This window comes from Pygoscelis adeliae, unplaced genomic scaffold (assembly GCF_000699105.1).
Source record: "Pygoscelis adeliae isolate BGI_AS28 unplaced genomic scaffold, ASM69910v1 Scaffold766, whole genome shotgun sequence".
Taxonomy (NCBI): domain Eukaryota; kingdom Metazoa; phylum Chordata; class Aves; order Sphenisciformes; family Spheniscidae; genus Pygoscelis; species Pygoscelis adeliae.
The window spans coordinates 161,697-176,216 of NW_008825008.1; the positions used below are offsets into that span (position 1 = coordinate 161,697).

The 14,520-nt window shown below is 46.6% G+C and overlaps 1 protein-coding gene across 1 annotated transcript in view; it reads left to right on the plus strand.

The window, feature by feature from the left end:
- The window catches only part of UIMC1 (ubiquitin interaction motif containing 1), a 36,539-nt gene that overhangs the window by 166 nt on the left and 21,853 nt on the right, over positions 1-14,520 (plus strand). Inside the window, exons 2-5 of the mRNA XM_009326222.1 lie at positions 1,122-1,279; positions 8,326-8,416; positions 13,605-13,729; positions 14,057-14,517. Coding sequence (XP_009324497.1) covers positions 1,130-1,279; positions 8,326-8,416; positions 13,605-13,729; positions 14,057-14,517 — 827 coding nt within the window. The 5' untranslated portion in view covers positions 1,122-1,129. The remainder of the gene's footprint in view (positions 1-1,121; positions 1,280-8,325; positions 8,417-13,604; positions 13,730-14,056; positions 14,518-14,520) is intronic.

Below are 14,520 nucleotides of genomic sequence, written 5' to 3' on the forward strand. Positions count from 1 at the left end.
ATGTTTAATTCTAACTTAAACAGAGCTGATCGTGCTCAGCCTGCTTTGTAAAGCTCTTTTAGATCACAGTTCAGGAAGCACCAAATGTTTCTGTCGAGTTATTTGCCGAATGACAAACGTAGACAGGAAAGGTTGGTCTAACTCTGTGTGCAGTCCCGCTGCTCTCATTCGCTGAGATCTCTTCCTGATCCTCTCGTCTGAGTCCTTTTTGATCAAAGCAGCTAATGCTTGCTGTGCATCTCTCTCCAACAGTCTATGGGCTGGCAAGGAAAGGAGATGCTGAAGTACTAGCTTGCATTGTGTGGGCACCTGCCCTCAATTGTGCTGTTCATAGAGCACTCAGGTTTGCACTAATAATGCTCAGCAGGTTCCTCCCTGCTTGTCAAGTGCCTTCTTTAATACGAATGGTTCGGGCATGTCTGCGCAGAGGACTTCCGGAGGCTGATGCTCATTGAGAAATCCAGGCTGCGAGATAAACCTGTTGTCTTGTTTCCAACCTGCCTACTGCCACTGCCTGTGTTTTCCCTTTTCATAGTGCTGGTGCAGCCTTCCACGGAGCTGCTGTGCTGAAAGCAAAACCGCATCCTTTGAGGAACAAGCCTTTCCCCCTTGTTTTCTTGAATATAAAAGCTGACAAATGGCTGTGCTGCGGTGGCTTCTTGTTCTGGCATGCAAGTTTCTGCCTGATCCACTACCACAGCCCGGTTTGTTCTGCACCAGGACGGTGAAGGGGTGGGCTGAGGAGGGGAAGTTTGGGGTTGTCTTGGAGGGTGGGAGACCTGCTGTGAAGTGATGCTTGGGAGCAGTTTGATGAAGAGCTTTAACAGGAGAAGCTAAGAGGAAAGCCTCATTGCTTTGGAGCAAGGGCATTCAGAGTGGCTTTGGTCTGTGTTGCTGTTCCCCTGAAACCCCTTTTTAGCATCAGCTATAATAAAGTATTCTTAACTAGATGAGTGGTGACTAGTACATGTGGCTCCCGGTAATGCTAAATCCACCACGCTTTGTAATAAGGTTCTAACGCCTGGGGTATTTTGCCTAAAAATAGCAAAAAAAGGATGGCTGTTAGGGGAAATCTAAATCGGAAGGAAACAAATGGCTTTTAATCTTTCCCTCTGTTTCAGAGTGAAGGATGCCGAGGAAGAAGAAGCCCACAGAGGGCCTGGACTCTCGAGGTCAGGATGGGGACGAGGAGGAGGAAGAGAAGAGGAACCCAGCCAATGCCAAGAAGAAGCGCAGTTTTGTGGATGCGTTTATTGTTATATCTGACAGCGATGGAGAGGTCAGTGATCGGCTTGTGGTGTCCAGAGCCTGTGCTGGGCCTGCTGTTGCAGGAGAGTGCCCGAGCATCCCACGCTGTATGTGCCGGGGTCAGGCTTTGCACAGAGGGTATTGTGCCGTTCCTTTTCTTACATATGAGATGAATCAAATCCTATTTGACTAGGAAATGAATGGTGTGCTTCGTGAGGGTGAGTTATGAGTCTGGGATTTGATAACCAAATCCTCTCAGAACTGAATTTGAAACGTAATTTAAAAGTAACCTTTTCTCAATCCCTTTACAAATCTTTTTTTCATAATTTTTATTTGATTGATTTCCAGCTAAACCATAGAAACATGATTCTGTATTATGTGCAAATAGATAAGAAAATGATTCAGAACACAGGCTTGCGAGTAGCTCAGACACAGCTGGTGTCTGATAAACTGATCCTGAATTATAGAAGCTTGAGTTTTTAACCCACTTCCGTAGGGTGTAAAGGTGAACTGTGGTGTGGGTGTGCCTGGCTAAGACATAAAGGCTCAGATCAGTGATCCCTAGCGTCGTCTTACAAACATCAGCCTTACCCTAAAAGATTGAAATGTCTGCGTCTGTTACGCTGGCATTGGGTTGAGTGCAGGAACTCCTGCCTGGGGGAAACCCAGAGCCCTGAGAATCTGTCCTCAACTTAGTGAGGTACATGAGAGGAAATTATTAGAATCAGTTTTTTTATGTATGACTGTTAAGGCTTTGCTCTGTCTTGCCAGTGGCTGGGGATCGTAAGCTGCTTTTTGTAATTCCACCATTTTCAAAAGCATTTCAGTTCACTTTCAAGCTGTAGATCTTAAATCAAGCCCCTTTTGCTCCCACATCTGCAGCGTGCTTCTCTACAATAAGGTGATTATCATGTGAGGAGAGGAAAAGCACTAGAAATAAACAGTAAGAAGCTGTAGGGCAAATGATATTGGATGTTTTTTCTTCACATTGTCTGAGTTCTTTCCCATTGGGAAATTCCCTGAAAGAAATGGAACATATGGCAGTAATAGTTCAGTGGGGTTAAACCCTTAGCTCTGCAATATGCTAAGTTAACTTCAGATGTCTGCTGCATCACTGGCCTTTATTGTGAAACCTATAAGGAAAAAAGAAATCAGCAGCTATAAGAGCTGCTGCAGTACATAAAAGATCAGGACCTGTTATTGTCTGCAATTATTCATCTCAATGTGCATGTATCTGAAAAAGAGGAAACAAACGTCTCTTAAAACACATCTATAAAAAGGTTAGGCTCCCTGACTGTTCTGTAAGTTTGTCTATAAACAATAAATTCTGATGGCATAATCGGTCATATTACAGAAAAGGATATGCTCAGAGAGGCCGTTAAAGAGCCAATTAGGTTCTGTTTAAGTGACAACAGTTCAGTCAGTTGAATGAGTGGATTTATTCAGTTCAGTCTCTTTCTGTGAGTCATCAGCTTCCAGATCCAGTGCCACAGTCTCTTGTCGTGTTGTTTTCTACAAAATCAAACCCAAAACTGTGATTTACTTGGGATCTCAAAAAAATAACTGTCTGGCTTCTGTAACTGTCTCAGCTCTTCAGTGTACATCAAGTTGAATTTCAATTTCGAACCTTGTAACTGTTGTTCTTGCTCTAGTAAGACCTTGTTATGTGTTCGAGAAGAGATGTGGGAAGCTCAGATCAATAGCAATTTTAGAGAACAATACATTCTCAATTAATCTTGCATCTGTTAGGACATGGTTCCTTATGAATCAAAAGCTACAAGGACAATTTGGGCATCACTGATTCGATGGCTTTCTTCCTTGGCAGTCTCTTGGCAGGTATCTATAGAACAAGTCCCTGGTTCTGCTTCCAGACCAGCAGATCTTGTAGCAGCTGCACCTGGAAAGCCTCCAGCTTCTCACTTTTGATGATCTTTGGCAGACTGCCTCTCCCAGGAATTTTTCAGTCATGCTGGATTATCAAGCTCATCCATGTTATTTTGCCAAGCTTTCTTTCTTTGCTCATGTCTATGCTGTGGCATCTGCAGAGCTGCATCAGAAGGAAGTTTTCTGGACATGGGGCTTTTTGATCTCTGCTGTATATAATCCTGGATTCAGGAAACACTTCTCTCTTTTTTGGGAAGGGTCAGACAACATAAGAACAGTCTCTCTGGCTTTGTGGAAACAAGAGGAGATGACCTTCTTTGTGCAGACCGTGTCTCTGAAACACAGACATGACGAATGGGCAAAGTGGTTCCTGTCTCCCCTGACTGTTTAAATCTTGCGGGGAATTAGTTGCCCACACCAGATGATGGGTGGTTATTCACAAATACACAATATTTCAAATAGTGCCCAAGAAAGTGCTCTCCAAGCATAGCAACTCCTGGTCTGTCTCATGAGCCTCCTTCTTGAATTGGGCTGTTGATAAAGACTTTTTGATCCCCAAGGTTTTCTGAAGCCATGTCTGAAAGGTGATTGTCACCCAGCAGGAGGCCTGGCCAGGAGTGAGCATTGAGCACAGCCAGAGGCCCAGTAGTGGTGCTAACCTGTTTGACTGATCTGCAGCCTTCAGTGCAGTTGATCCAAAATGCTGCTGATCTGCTGTGGGACCTTTCAGAAGGGTCTGTTTTTCCTGGGTAGATCCTCTGGGAGCTTTGAGAGTACCTGCCTCCACTCGTAGAGTTTGCATGAAGTCTCACAGGCTCTTTCTGCCAGATTCATCAGCTCTGCCAGCCCTTGGGGAGCATGACAAGACTCCAGGGTGACATTGCCATCTATTTCTGCATGGCATCCAGGGCCTGTCTTCCCTTTGGTGTGGAGCATCCCTTTGCCTGAGTATTCCTGTGTTTGGAGATACTTGCAGGCTGGGTAAATAGCAGCGCGTGTTGGTGTTCCAGATCAGATGCTGGTTTTGGTAGGAAGAGGGAGGTGTGTTTGGGCATCGGCTGGAATGCCCGGCCACCGCCCTGTCCTGTTCTCCATCAACTGTGGCAGTGGGCACTCGTCTCAGGACCAGGCGTGGCCTGAGGGGCATTTTGCTATGGAGAAGATCGTGCTGGAAACGTCGCAGCTAGGGTGGCAGTGCCCACCTCGCACCGCTGACCATCCGAGTGAAGCAGAGCCACGTGGGAGTATCGCTGCAGCACCCCGCTGTCCCTACGGGCTCTGCCGTGGTACCGAGGGACCCGGTGCCTCCAGTTCCCAGAGGAGAAGGTAGTACGAGTGTGCTCCCAAGGAGGCTCGGCGGCTCTGCTGTGCTCACTCCTTGGAAATGAGATTGGTCTGAATCCAGGCTTCTCGCAGCCTGTTAAAAGCCCTTTTTTCTACAGAGGCCTCCCTCCCGTGTGTCAGGAACTACACATCTGGCATGAGCTCCGTTGTGTCTTGTTGTTCAAGTCTCCACTTCCAGCAGGTTTGTTCTAATGAGCTGAAAGACAGAGCAGAGCTGAAACAGATTCTGAACTGAAGTCAGAGACTAATAAAGTAGGGTGTGATATTAATTTCAGCAGCAGCCTTGGCTAGGGCCAAACGTGGCACTTCCAACATCTAATTGGCTTTTAAAAATAAATTAGTCTGGTTTTCATCTGCGTATTTCCCATGCAGGACGTGTGGTGTTTGGCTGTGCCCTATTGTTAAATGGTCCCAACTGCTGTTGAGCAGTAAAATTACCCAGACCTTTTGACTTTGCAGTCTGCACTGTTAGCTATGGAGACATTCTTCTGTAGCCTTTCCATCCCTGAGTCAGTAGCAGCTGATTTCTGTGGTTTATGATGTGGATTCGAGGGAGCAGGATGTGGGAGGCTGGCTACTGGCTTCCATTTACGGGCTTTTAGAAGCGAGTAGAGCTGTATCTGTTTCTGCTGGCAGAGTCAGGTTTTCTTAAGTATGTGCAAAAGCATTTTTAAAATGGGAATTTGATTTCCTGCTGTCTGGTGAAACCAAGCAGGTTAAAAAAACAAGGAAGAATAGTGGCTGCCTTCCACTAAATGCGTAGGGAACTTTGGAAACCCGTCTTTTTCTTGATCTGTGTACAATACTGACAGTGAAATTGCTCATAAGAGAGCATCATAAATTAAACTGCAGAGCCTGACACACAGGAAGAGGATTTGGATTCCTTCTGGCCATTATGCTTTAAATTGACGGCAAAGGAGGGAGATGCTATCCAGGCTGGCACTGAGCAGAGGTGCGCAGTTCCCACCTCGCCTCTGTTATAGTAATTAGTTTCCCCTGGAAGTTGTGTGTTGGAGATGACCTTGTAACTAAGAGTATTGGCTGCAGTTTGGGAATATTTTAATTGATTAAGATTATTTTTGGACTAGTGATCTTATTAGAAAGGCAGTTGGTTGAGTGGCCCCCTGAGTTCCTATTATCCTTGTAGACAGATGAGCATTAAAAGGTTGGGTCAGAAAGAGCAAGCCCTGTTGCCTTTTTCTTGGCCCCTTCTGTTTCCACCATCCATGCCTGCATTTATGGAGAGCACTCCAGGGCCTGCGGGGCGCTCTCCCAGCAGAGGTACAAACAGCCATAAATCCTAATTAAAAGGTATGTTTTATTTTCTGGGTTTAAAAATAAAGAAGATTTAAGAATTCTTGGGACTGAGATGTGTGTGTATATTTTGGCCCATCAGGATTAATTGGATTTGCTTCAGCGGTTCGCTGTACCGTGGCTGTTCGGTAGAATGCTGCTAAGCAATTTAAACATCTTTCTCAAATGTATCAGGTTCATACAACACGTGTCCTGCAATAATTTTGCTCCTGCCACTGTTGTAAATGTTGAGATTCTTCAGGACCCAGCATGGGGAACCGAGGCATGTACTCGGCTGCATGGTGAAACCGGGCAGCCTGCTCAGCACCAGGCATGCCGTTCCCCTCCAAGCCCCGGCGGTGTTTGAACCCTGTCTTGTCCTGTGGTGCATATTGTAAACGTGTGTCTCTCTGCACAGAGCAGACACTGGCAGCCGTGGAAAGTTTGATGTGCTCATAAATCACATCCGTGCCCTGGAAGAGAGCTGCAGATGGGAGTGTCAGGGTTGACCTTCCGGCAAGTGCAAGAGTGATGAGGGGAAGATTGATGCCTAGAGAGAAGAGCTGGGAATTTACAGAGCCTGCTAGGATTAAATTGCCCCTGTCTTAAGCTGGAGTAGGTTTAGCACTGTTAGACAGGGCTTTGGGGGAGAGCGGGAGACCTATTGCTTAACCTCATCCAGCATATAATCCTAGCATGATCCTGATATGATCCCACAAACTGTTCCCCGCTCCCTTAGGTGTGAGCTGACTGCAAGGTCAGCGTGGGGCTGCTGCTGCAGACCAAGGCAGGGAAACTCAGAGTAGGAGAACCTGTGGCTTATGGAAAACTGGAGAAGGGCAACATGTGAGGGCCCTGGAAGAGAGAGGATTTCACCTGCTAAGCGTGAGCTAGGCAGGCTCAGAAGTAGAGAGCATCCATCTTCTAGCAAGAGAGAATCTGGCTGTGAAGCAGCATTTTGGAGACATGGGGGCAGATCTTAGAAATGGGGTACCAAAACTAGGCTGGGTGGGGAAGGGAAGGAATCAGTCAAAGGAAAAAACCCTTAGGTGTGAGTGTGAGTGTGTGTGTGGACTTGCTGACCTTTCTTGCTGCTTTATTGTGAGCTGATTCTTAAATCAGTGGAAGTGAGGAATGCTGTAGGTATTAGGGCATGAAAAAGCTGTAATGTATTAGGGTTTCAGGAAACCACTTAATAGTATGTCTTGCAAAATCTTAGCTGGATAAATAATTCAATTTGGTCTAGATAGCAGGATTTCAATCCAGGAATGTTACTAAAAGACTGTCAGCAAAAGCTGGTGATGAACAGAAGAGAGGCTCATTTGGGGGAGATGTAAAGCTGAGGCCAAGAGGATCAATATTAGGTCTGTGTGTGTTTTAACATCCTCGTTAATGATCTGTAAGAGGGAGCAAGTGGTGTATATACATTAATAAAATTTACAGATAACACTAAAGGTGGAGATGTCTTGAGCAAAACTCAGCATAGAGGTGCAGTCCAAAGGACTTCAGAGGTTCAGAAACACAGGCAATAGACAACAGAAATAGATTACACTTGAAAATAAGCAGGGTATCCATTTGCATTAAAGTCGCCCAAGCCACGTGCCCCATCTTGAAGCCCCCCTCCTGGCACAGGAGGTGGTGTGAGGCCCAAGCATGTGGCCAGTTCGCCGTGAGTCTCATGGACGGCAAACACAACTGCAGCTGCAGACAGAGCCGTGCGAACCCCCTTCCTGGCCAGGCGTGGGTCTCTGCCTGAAGCACGGGGTTTGATTCTAATCCTACCTGATCTAGAGAGACAAATTGGAAGGGGTCCAGTGCCAGCCTTTGGTGATGTGTACGCCCTCGCTTAAGCCGTTAGGACAGTAACTTGCATAAATGTGTGCTAATTAAGCCTGTGACCATTCTTGTTGCCGTCAGTATGCTTAAAGCAGCAAGCATTTAGGTTGTTCGTGTGGGTATTATTCCGGGAGGCCTCGAGACGACAAATTTCTGAAGTATTCAGGCTTCAAAAATGAAACACTGTGGCAATATAATGAGAGAATAGCACCAGGAGTAAATACAACTGGCTCTCCTGCTCTCGAGGTACATTAGCGTGGGTCCCCAAAAACAGTTAGGATTCTAGTTTTGGTCACCTAAAATTGTCTGGGCAGAGTACAGAAGCTGCGTGGCAGGAAACAGTCCTGGCTTACAGGTGTGCGATGTTCAGTTATAAAAGGGTTCTGTTTTTCTGTTTTGAGTGCTTACAAATACCAATGTTTTAGCAAGGCCAAACAAATTCTCTCTAAAATCATGGGCAGCAGGTGCAGCGCATGGTGGTGACTGGCATGAAGTCTATTGTCTCTCCTATTTCTCTGTTTATGTCAGTCTGTAACTCTTTTTGCTCATTATGCTTATCACACAGCTTTTAATAGTTACAGAATGTGCTTGAATTATGTTTGAAATTCAAATTTCACACAAATAGAGGCTTGTTCTTGAACCAGTGTTTGTGTCTGAGTAGTTGGGGGGGAGGGGGCTGGTACATATTGTATACACTCACCATATTTTTTTCCATTACAGCAGGAGTCAAAGGAGGAGAGTGGATTGCAAAAGAAGAGAACAAAACAGCAGCTGGATAGAACGAAGTTTGCTGCTAAGAGAAAAATTGCACGTAGGTCTCGAAGGTGGGGCTGGGGAAGTAGACTGGTGCTGAGCAGCTTCTGCTGCTTGTGTTAGAGGTTATTTCCCTGGCAGAAAGCCTGTGATGTGGCTGGGGATGCACAGTTTCCAGAGAAGGCCCTTCTCAGGGGTAAAATTTGCCTTTCTGAATAGGCAGACTGTCACCTGTTTGCCCCCCAGGCAGCATGTGTGCAGACGGGTGCACTTCCAATATAAGTGTGTGAGGGTGTTGGTACCTCACTGGCTTTCAAAATTGGTTGAAGCCAATCTGAAAGCACTGTCAGTCACAAACTGCTTTCCTGTTCAGGCCCCTCTGCTGCTGTCTTTCCCTGAAATGTCATGATGCTCTGACCCGGCAGTCGCAGCTCAGGAAAGATCTGAGTTGCAGCTGACAGTTCTCTGAAATCATCGTCTTGTGGTGCGGGGGCAGCCGGAGGAGCCAGCAACATTGGGCATCATAAGGAAGGGAACAAGAGATTTGTTTTATGTCATTTTGCTGTTATATAAAGCATGGGTGCACCCACATCAACAGTGGTGTGTGCAGTTCTGGTCTCTGCGTCTCAGGGACACGGTGGAGTTAGGGGACATCCGGAGAAGGGCAACCCAAGCCATGAAGGGGAGGGAGCAGCTGCCTTACGAGGAGCGACTGGAAAGCCTGGGGCTGTTCTGTTAGGAGAGGAAGGTGGGATCATAGTTCACATCAGGAAGGCAGTGCCTCAGCTGAACACAGAGCTGTTGTTTACCAGCTCCTAAAGCCAGGGTGCAGTTGGTGGAAATAGCAGGAGATAGATAGGTTTAAAAGGGGTGAAGGAAAGTAATGCTTCACACAGCATGTAGTGAACTCCTGGAAGTTTTTGTCACAGGAGGTTGTGGAGGGGTCAGTACCAGCAGCTTTAATAAGGGATTAAATGCATTCATGGACTATAGGTCTATAAACAGATGCTCAAGGGAACAGGCTGGGATGTTCCCGCTCATATTCTGCAAACAGCATTTCTGAATGCTGGGGATGTGCAAGCAGAAGGGACCACTGAGCGTAGCCAGGCTTGCCTGTACTCCCTGTACAGCACCACTTGTTACAGCGGCCAGGCAGGTGGACCATTGCTCTGCCCCAGTGGATCCACTCTCCCGTTCTTGCGCTCTGCAAGGCAGCGGTCCATCTAGGATGTTAAATTCAGAATGTTTTAAAATGGGAGAGAGATTGTCTCCTGCAAAACCCAAAGAACAAAGTGGAGCACGCCAGTGCTCCGCAAGCAGCAGCAGTTGGGCTTGTCAGTCCTCAGAGGGCTTGTGTGAATTAAATTGTTTTTAATAGAGGCCTAAGGCCATAGCATGAAACAGCCTGGCTCTTTGTGGCAGTTGAAACCCACCGTGCACGTCCTGTGTTGAACAAGTAAGATAGCAAAGTCAGAGATGGGGGAAGAGTTCATTTTGTTTTTTTTTTTCCTTTCTTCTTTTTCTCCCAAAAGAAACGGAACACAAAATACAAGCTGAACCCCCCTTGGAGATGCTATTAAAATGTGACCAAACATATGGCTAAGAACAGGGAGTTGCTGAAGTTGGATGTCCTCATTGCATCGTTGAGCACGCCGGGTTTCAGGAGCTGGTGCTGTGAGAAAGGTGTTCGGTGTGCTCCAGAAAACCCATGGGAGACAGGGCTGGCTCTCTAGCTGTTGTATAATGGAGGAGTTTTGCTGCATTTCTAGATATTGAAATTCTTGATAATAGTTTTTCTCTTCCTGGGGCAAAAGCTGCCTTTTTTTAAGTGTGCGTGTCTGCCTCCTTGAAGCGCAGGAGGTTGGGGTTGCCCGGCGCCGCTCGATCAGAGAGTGGTCGCTTGTTTAAGCCCATGTGATGGTGGGTCTGTCCTCTCATTTATGGAAAGCTAAAATTAGACTTTTGGTGTTTGCTTTTAGGCAAATTAAGATTTGAAGTAGTAATTATTTTTCTCAGTGCCTTTAAATAAATTCTTTGAATTGCGAGGCAAATTGGTCTTTTGTAAAGATTCGGTGCTTCTGGGTAGAGCAAGTTCTTTCTCCTCAAAACTGGAAAATTTCAGATATTTGCAGGCTCTGGTTATAAAGCATATCCTCCCATTTTTGCTTTGTTGTGGTTTTATTCATTTTAACCTAAAGCCATAACTAAAATATATCTGTGACGTTTCATCCTGACAGGATAAATGGAAATACAAACCCTGAAGAAGTGTCTCTCTCTTTTTCTGGAGGAAGTCAGTGCTTTAAAGCACATTTGAATGTTTTTACTGTAATTGCGCTTTGGATATGTGGAAATACTGAGATCCCGCATTTCCATTATTTTTGAGTAAATCTCTTATTAGTAAGTGTTAGAACTACAACTAGTGGGGTTTTGCATCTAATTCACTTTGCAAATGTCAAAATGGAACATAAATCGCTTAGCAAATTGCTGTATTAGCATTTAAAAAGGCTCTGAAATGGTTTAATTTGTTTAGGGCTGCAATGTCTTAAAAACAGTTTCTCCCTGACCCCTCCTTCCCATCTGTGGGTTTCTTGGATGCCCTGGTCCCCGGAGAGGCACTGGGGTTCCGTGCTGCGTTGGGATGGGCATGTGGTGAGTGGATATTGGAGTGCGAGACGCAGAATTCCCAGCCGGAGGTGCCAGCGTCCCCATACGGCAGCGGGGACGGGCTTCTGCGAGGCATGCGATGTGTGTGAGCTGAGTGTAACCGAGTGTGTCTGTCCAGGCGGAGAGGGGTCGTTCCTCCCAAGGGCTGCGGGAGCCCCTGCCCCGCCGGCATGCTCCGGGATCATGGCTCGCCTCCGCTGTGCGCTCAGTGCTCGCTCCTAAAGCGCTCCAGAGGTCTGTTTGCACACACTGGTTGGGGGCTAACACAACACTTTGGATTTCTAATCATCGTAAATTATGACTGGTGCAATCAACATCAAGTTTAGTAAAATGCATGGTGCTGAGAAATGATCAGATGAGGAGCACAAAATACTGTCAGCTCCAGACTGCTCGGCTTAAAGCAGGTCAGGTCTCCCAGAAGGCATGAGCAGAGCTGCTCTTTGCTCTCCCCACTGTAATGCCAGGTGGATTTAAGCTCGAGATTTCCTCATCTCTGGAACACCTACTCAACTGGAACGTGCACTAAGTGCATTTTGTTTGTCGCTGGTTTCTTTGCGAGAGGCAGCATTTGTCTGGCACATTCCCTGTCCCCAGAGGGGAAATTGCTGTGCCAGGAAGGGAGAAGAAAACAAAATGTACAGTAGTAACTCGCCAAAAAATGTTTCTTTTTATTAAGCTTCATGGATGTTGATAGCCTGAACTGGTGAACACTCAGGCCCCCATTTTAATTTAGGCACATGGAAAGTCTTGTGTTGTGGGACACTGATCATGTGCACTGGTTTTCTTGCACATGTCAGAGTTTGCAGGATCTGGCCTGATTGCTGTGATGGTTTGGGCAGGGAAACAAATCAACACACCCTTACTGAATGCTTGGAAGGTGTTTGCTATTGAGGAAATGCTGCGTATTACTGCCGTTCTTCGGGACGGGAGCTGCCTTCATACACTGGGCTGTCGTGTGCTTTCCATTAAAGGATGCATTTATTTTTTTGTCCCTCATCCCTCCTGTCTGTAACATCATAGTGTGACTTTGTCCAAGGACAAAAAGATCCCCACGAGCCTTGAGTGCACTGCAGTCTGCCTTCACTTCAACCTCTTTCTTAATTTTTAAAGAAATTTAAAAAAAAAAACCCAACCTAAAGCTAAGTGCTGATTTAGTAGGACATGTAAAGGTACGGCTGGTAATCAGAACAGTCCAAAAATGCTTCAAATCCTGCTTGGGTGGGGGAGAACCAGCCTGCGATTAGCAACGAGCTGGGGGAAGGGCAAAGCAAAGCCTGCTGCTGTGTGGATGCACCTCAATGCAGTCGTGCCGTGGTGATGCACAGGCTGTGCTAAGACCAGTGCAATCCCAGGCTGCTTCAAGGGAGGCTGTGCTGCTGTATTTTGGTGGCAGCTGGTAGGAAGAGGATGGGTTAGAAAATGGGAGCCTGCAACTTCTGAATGCATCTTTATCTAGGGAAACGTCTGTCTCTCAAACTGGCTGCAGTGAAGGCATGTTTTGTGCTTGGGCAGCCTTCCTGTTCAAATCGTGTCTCTTAAAGCTCTTCTGGCCCATCAGAGAGCAAGCCTTTTGGTTCATGCATGAGATGGCGCGTGCAGGATTCTGCCTGAAGGAGGGAGCGGGTTTTGAAGGAAATCTGTCAATTTGTTTCAAGTGAGAAGATGTATTTTTCAGCTCCTGAGAGTGCTGTTGAGTTGTTTTCCAAGCTGCACTCTATTCTGCAGGCATTGTATATTTTAAGCATAGTGAAAGTGTTGGATTGAGTCTAAGTAAATAAGTGTTTTTCAGAGTAACTAACTGCTTTGTTTCTGAATAGCCAGTCTCGACTTCTGGTTTGCTCTGAGTGAGGAATATTTCAAGAAGAAATTTTCTGCTGAAATAGTGGTTACAACTGTAGGAAGCCTGTTTGCCTATGCATGACTGACTGAGTGATGCAGTGGAGTGGTGATGTGAGCAGAAGTGGGATGTATGCATGTGAAAGATCCTCCATAATACCACCGAGCAAGTAACATTATCCTCCACAGAGCTTTCCACCTGCGGCTCGGGATGAACAATATGTAGCTCTTTTGCTCTTGGGTAGGTCTCCTGTGGTATTGCAGGTATCTGCATGTCAGAAGGCAGTGAGATGTGCTATTTGGCTAGTAAAAAAGTGTATTAAAGAAGATGTGTTCTTTATCCTGCCTTGCTGCTGAGCCTGTCTGATATAAAAATGAGCACGCTTTAGAAATCTGTCCTTTTCCTCTCTCCTTGAACATGCGTTCTGCAGCTGTAGAGTGTGGTGTTTGATGAGGGCAAATAAAATGTCCCATTGCAGTTAATATACCCAGGGAGTCGGGAGTTCAGATTGCTGTAGAAACCCTAACTGAAGTTCCTGACTTGGGTTACTTTTTCCATTTAGTGTTGCCTGTTCTGGTTTTGGTAACACTTTTTCAGGAAAGCTGAGGTTTAGATGTTTTGCTCTGCATTCCTCCGGGGGAGGTGGGACCCTTGGACATCTCTCCCAACATGTTGGATATATGTTGGGTGTTTACATACACCTGCAGCTGTGACTTGACATTAGCCTTTTTTTTTTCTGCTGTAGAGATGACTGAAGAGGAACAGTTTGCACTGGCCCTGAAAATGAGTGAGCAAGAAGCCAGACAAGTGAACTGTCAGGAAGAGGAAGAGGAGGAGCTCTTGAGGAAAGCCATTGCCGAGAGCCTTAATGTAAGTGTGCTTCTGTGAAGAGGCTTACTAGGGTTCTTCAGCAACATTGCTTTCTGTGCTTGCTTTGCCACACTGCACAAGATAGCTAGGCGGCCTAGCTATCTCCAGCGCAAGCTGGAACTACAGCAGTCACAGAGTAGTTGTTTTGTACCATTCCTAGTGAGAGGCGTAGGAAGCCTAACCTCAGCTGTCCCCTGTTTTGGGGTACACAGTTCTGATCTGGGGGGTTGTTCTGCAGTCTGGGTGACGGCTGCCTGTTTGCCACGGGAGCCCTTGCTCTGCTGATAGAGAACGTGCCTCTCGGAGAATCAACCTTTTGTTTTCCAGAGCTGTCAGCCCTCGGACTCCTCTGATGCAACCCCTCAGTTGTCTGCAGAAGCACTGGGTGCGCGAAGCCAAAGCCAGCCCGCCAAGAAAGAAGGTGCTGAGATCCTGGGAGGTCTGGCGCTTTGCCCTGACACCCCTTGCTCTGGGTGCAGCTCCCACTCACAGAGCGCCAGAGCTGATGGGAATGGACAGATGGATGTTGCCTGGAGCCCCCTGGTAGTGTTGAGGAGGTTAAGCCAGGAAATCGTTGAAAGCTCACTAGTATCCAGCATAATCGTGTCTCCGGGGAAGGGCCAGCCTGTGACAAGGTCAAGTGAAAAGCCTTCCTCACCAGCAAAAAGTGATTCTAGTAACACGTTACCCAGCACTCTTGGAGATGACCTCATCTCTTTGAGTCCCACCTTTGGCAGGGTGGCTTCAGGCTCCCGGCGACTGACACCTCGGAGACTGTTCACAAGCCCCTT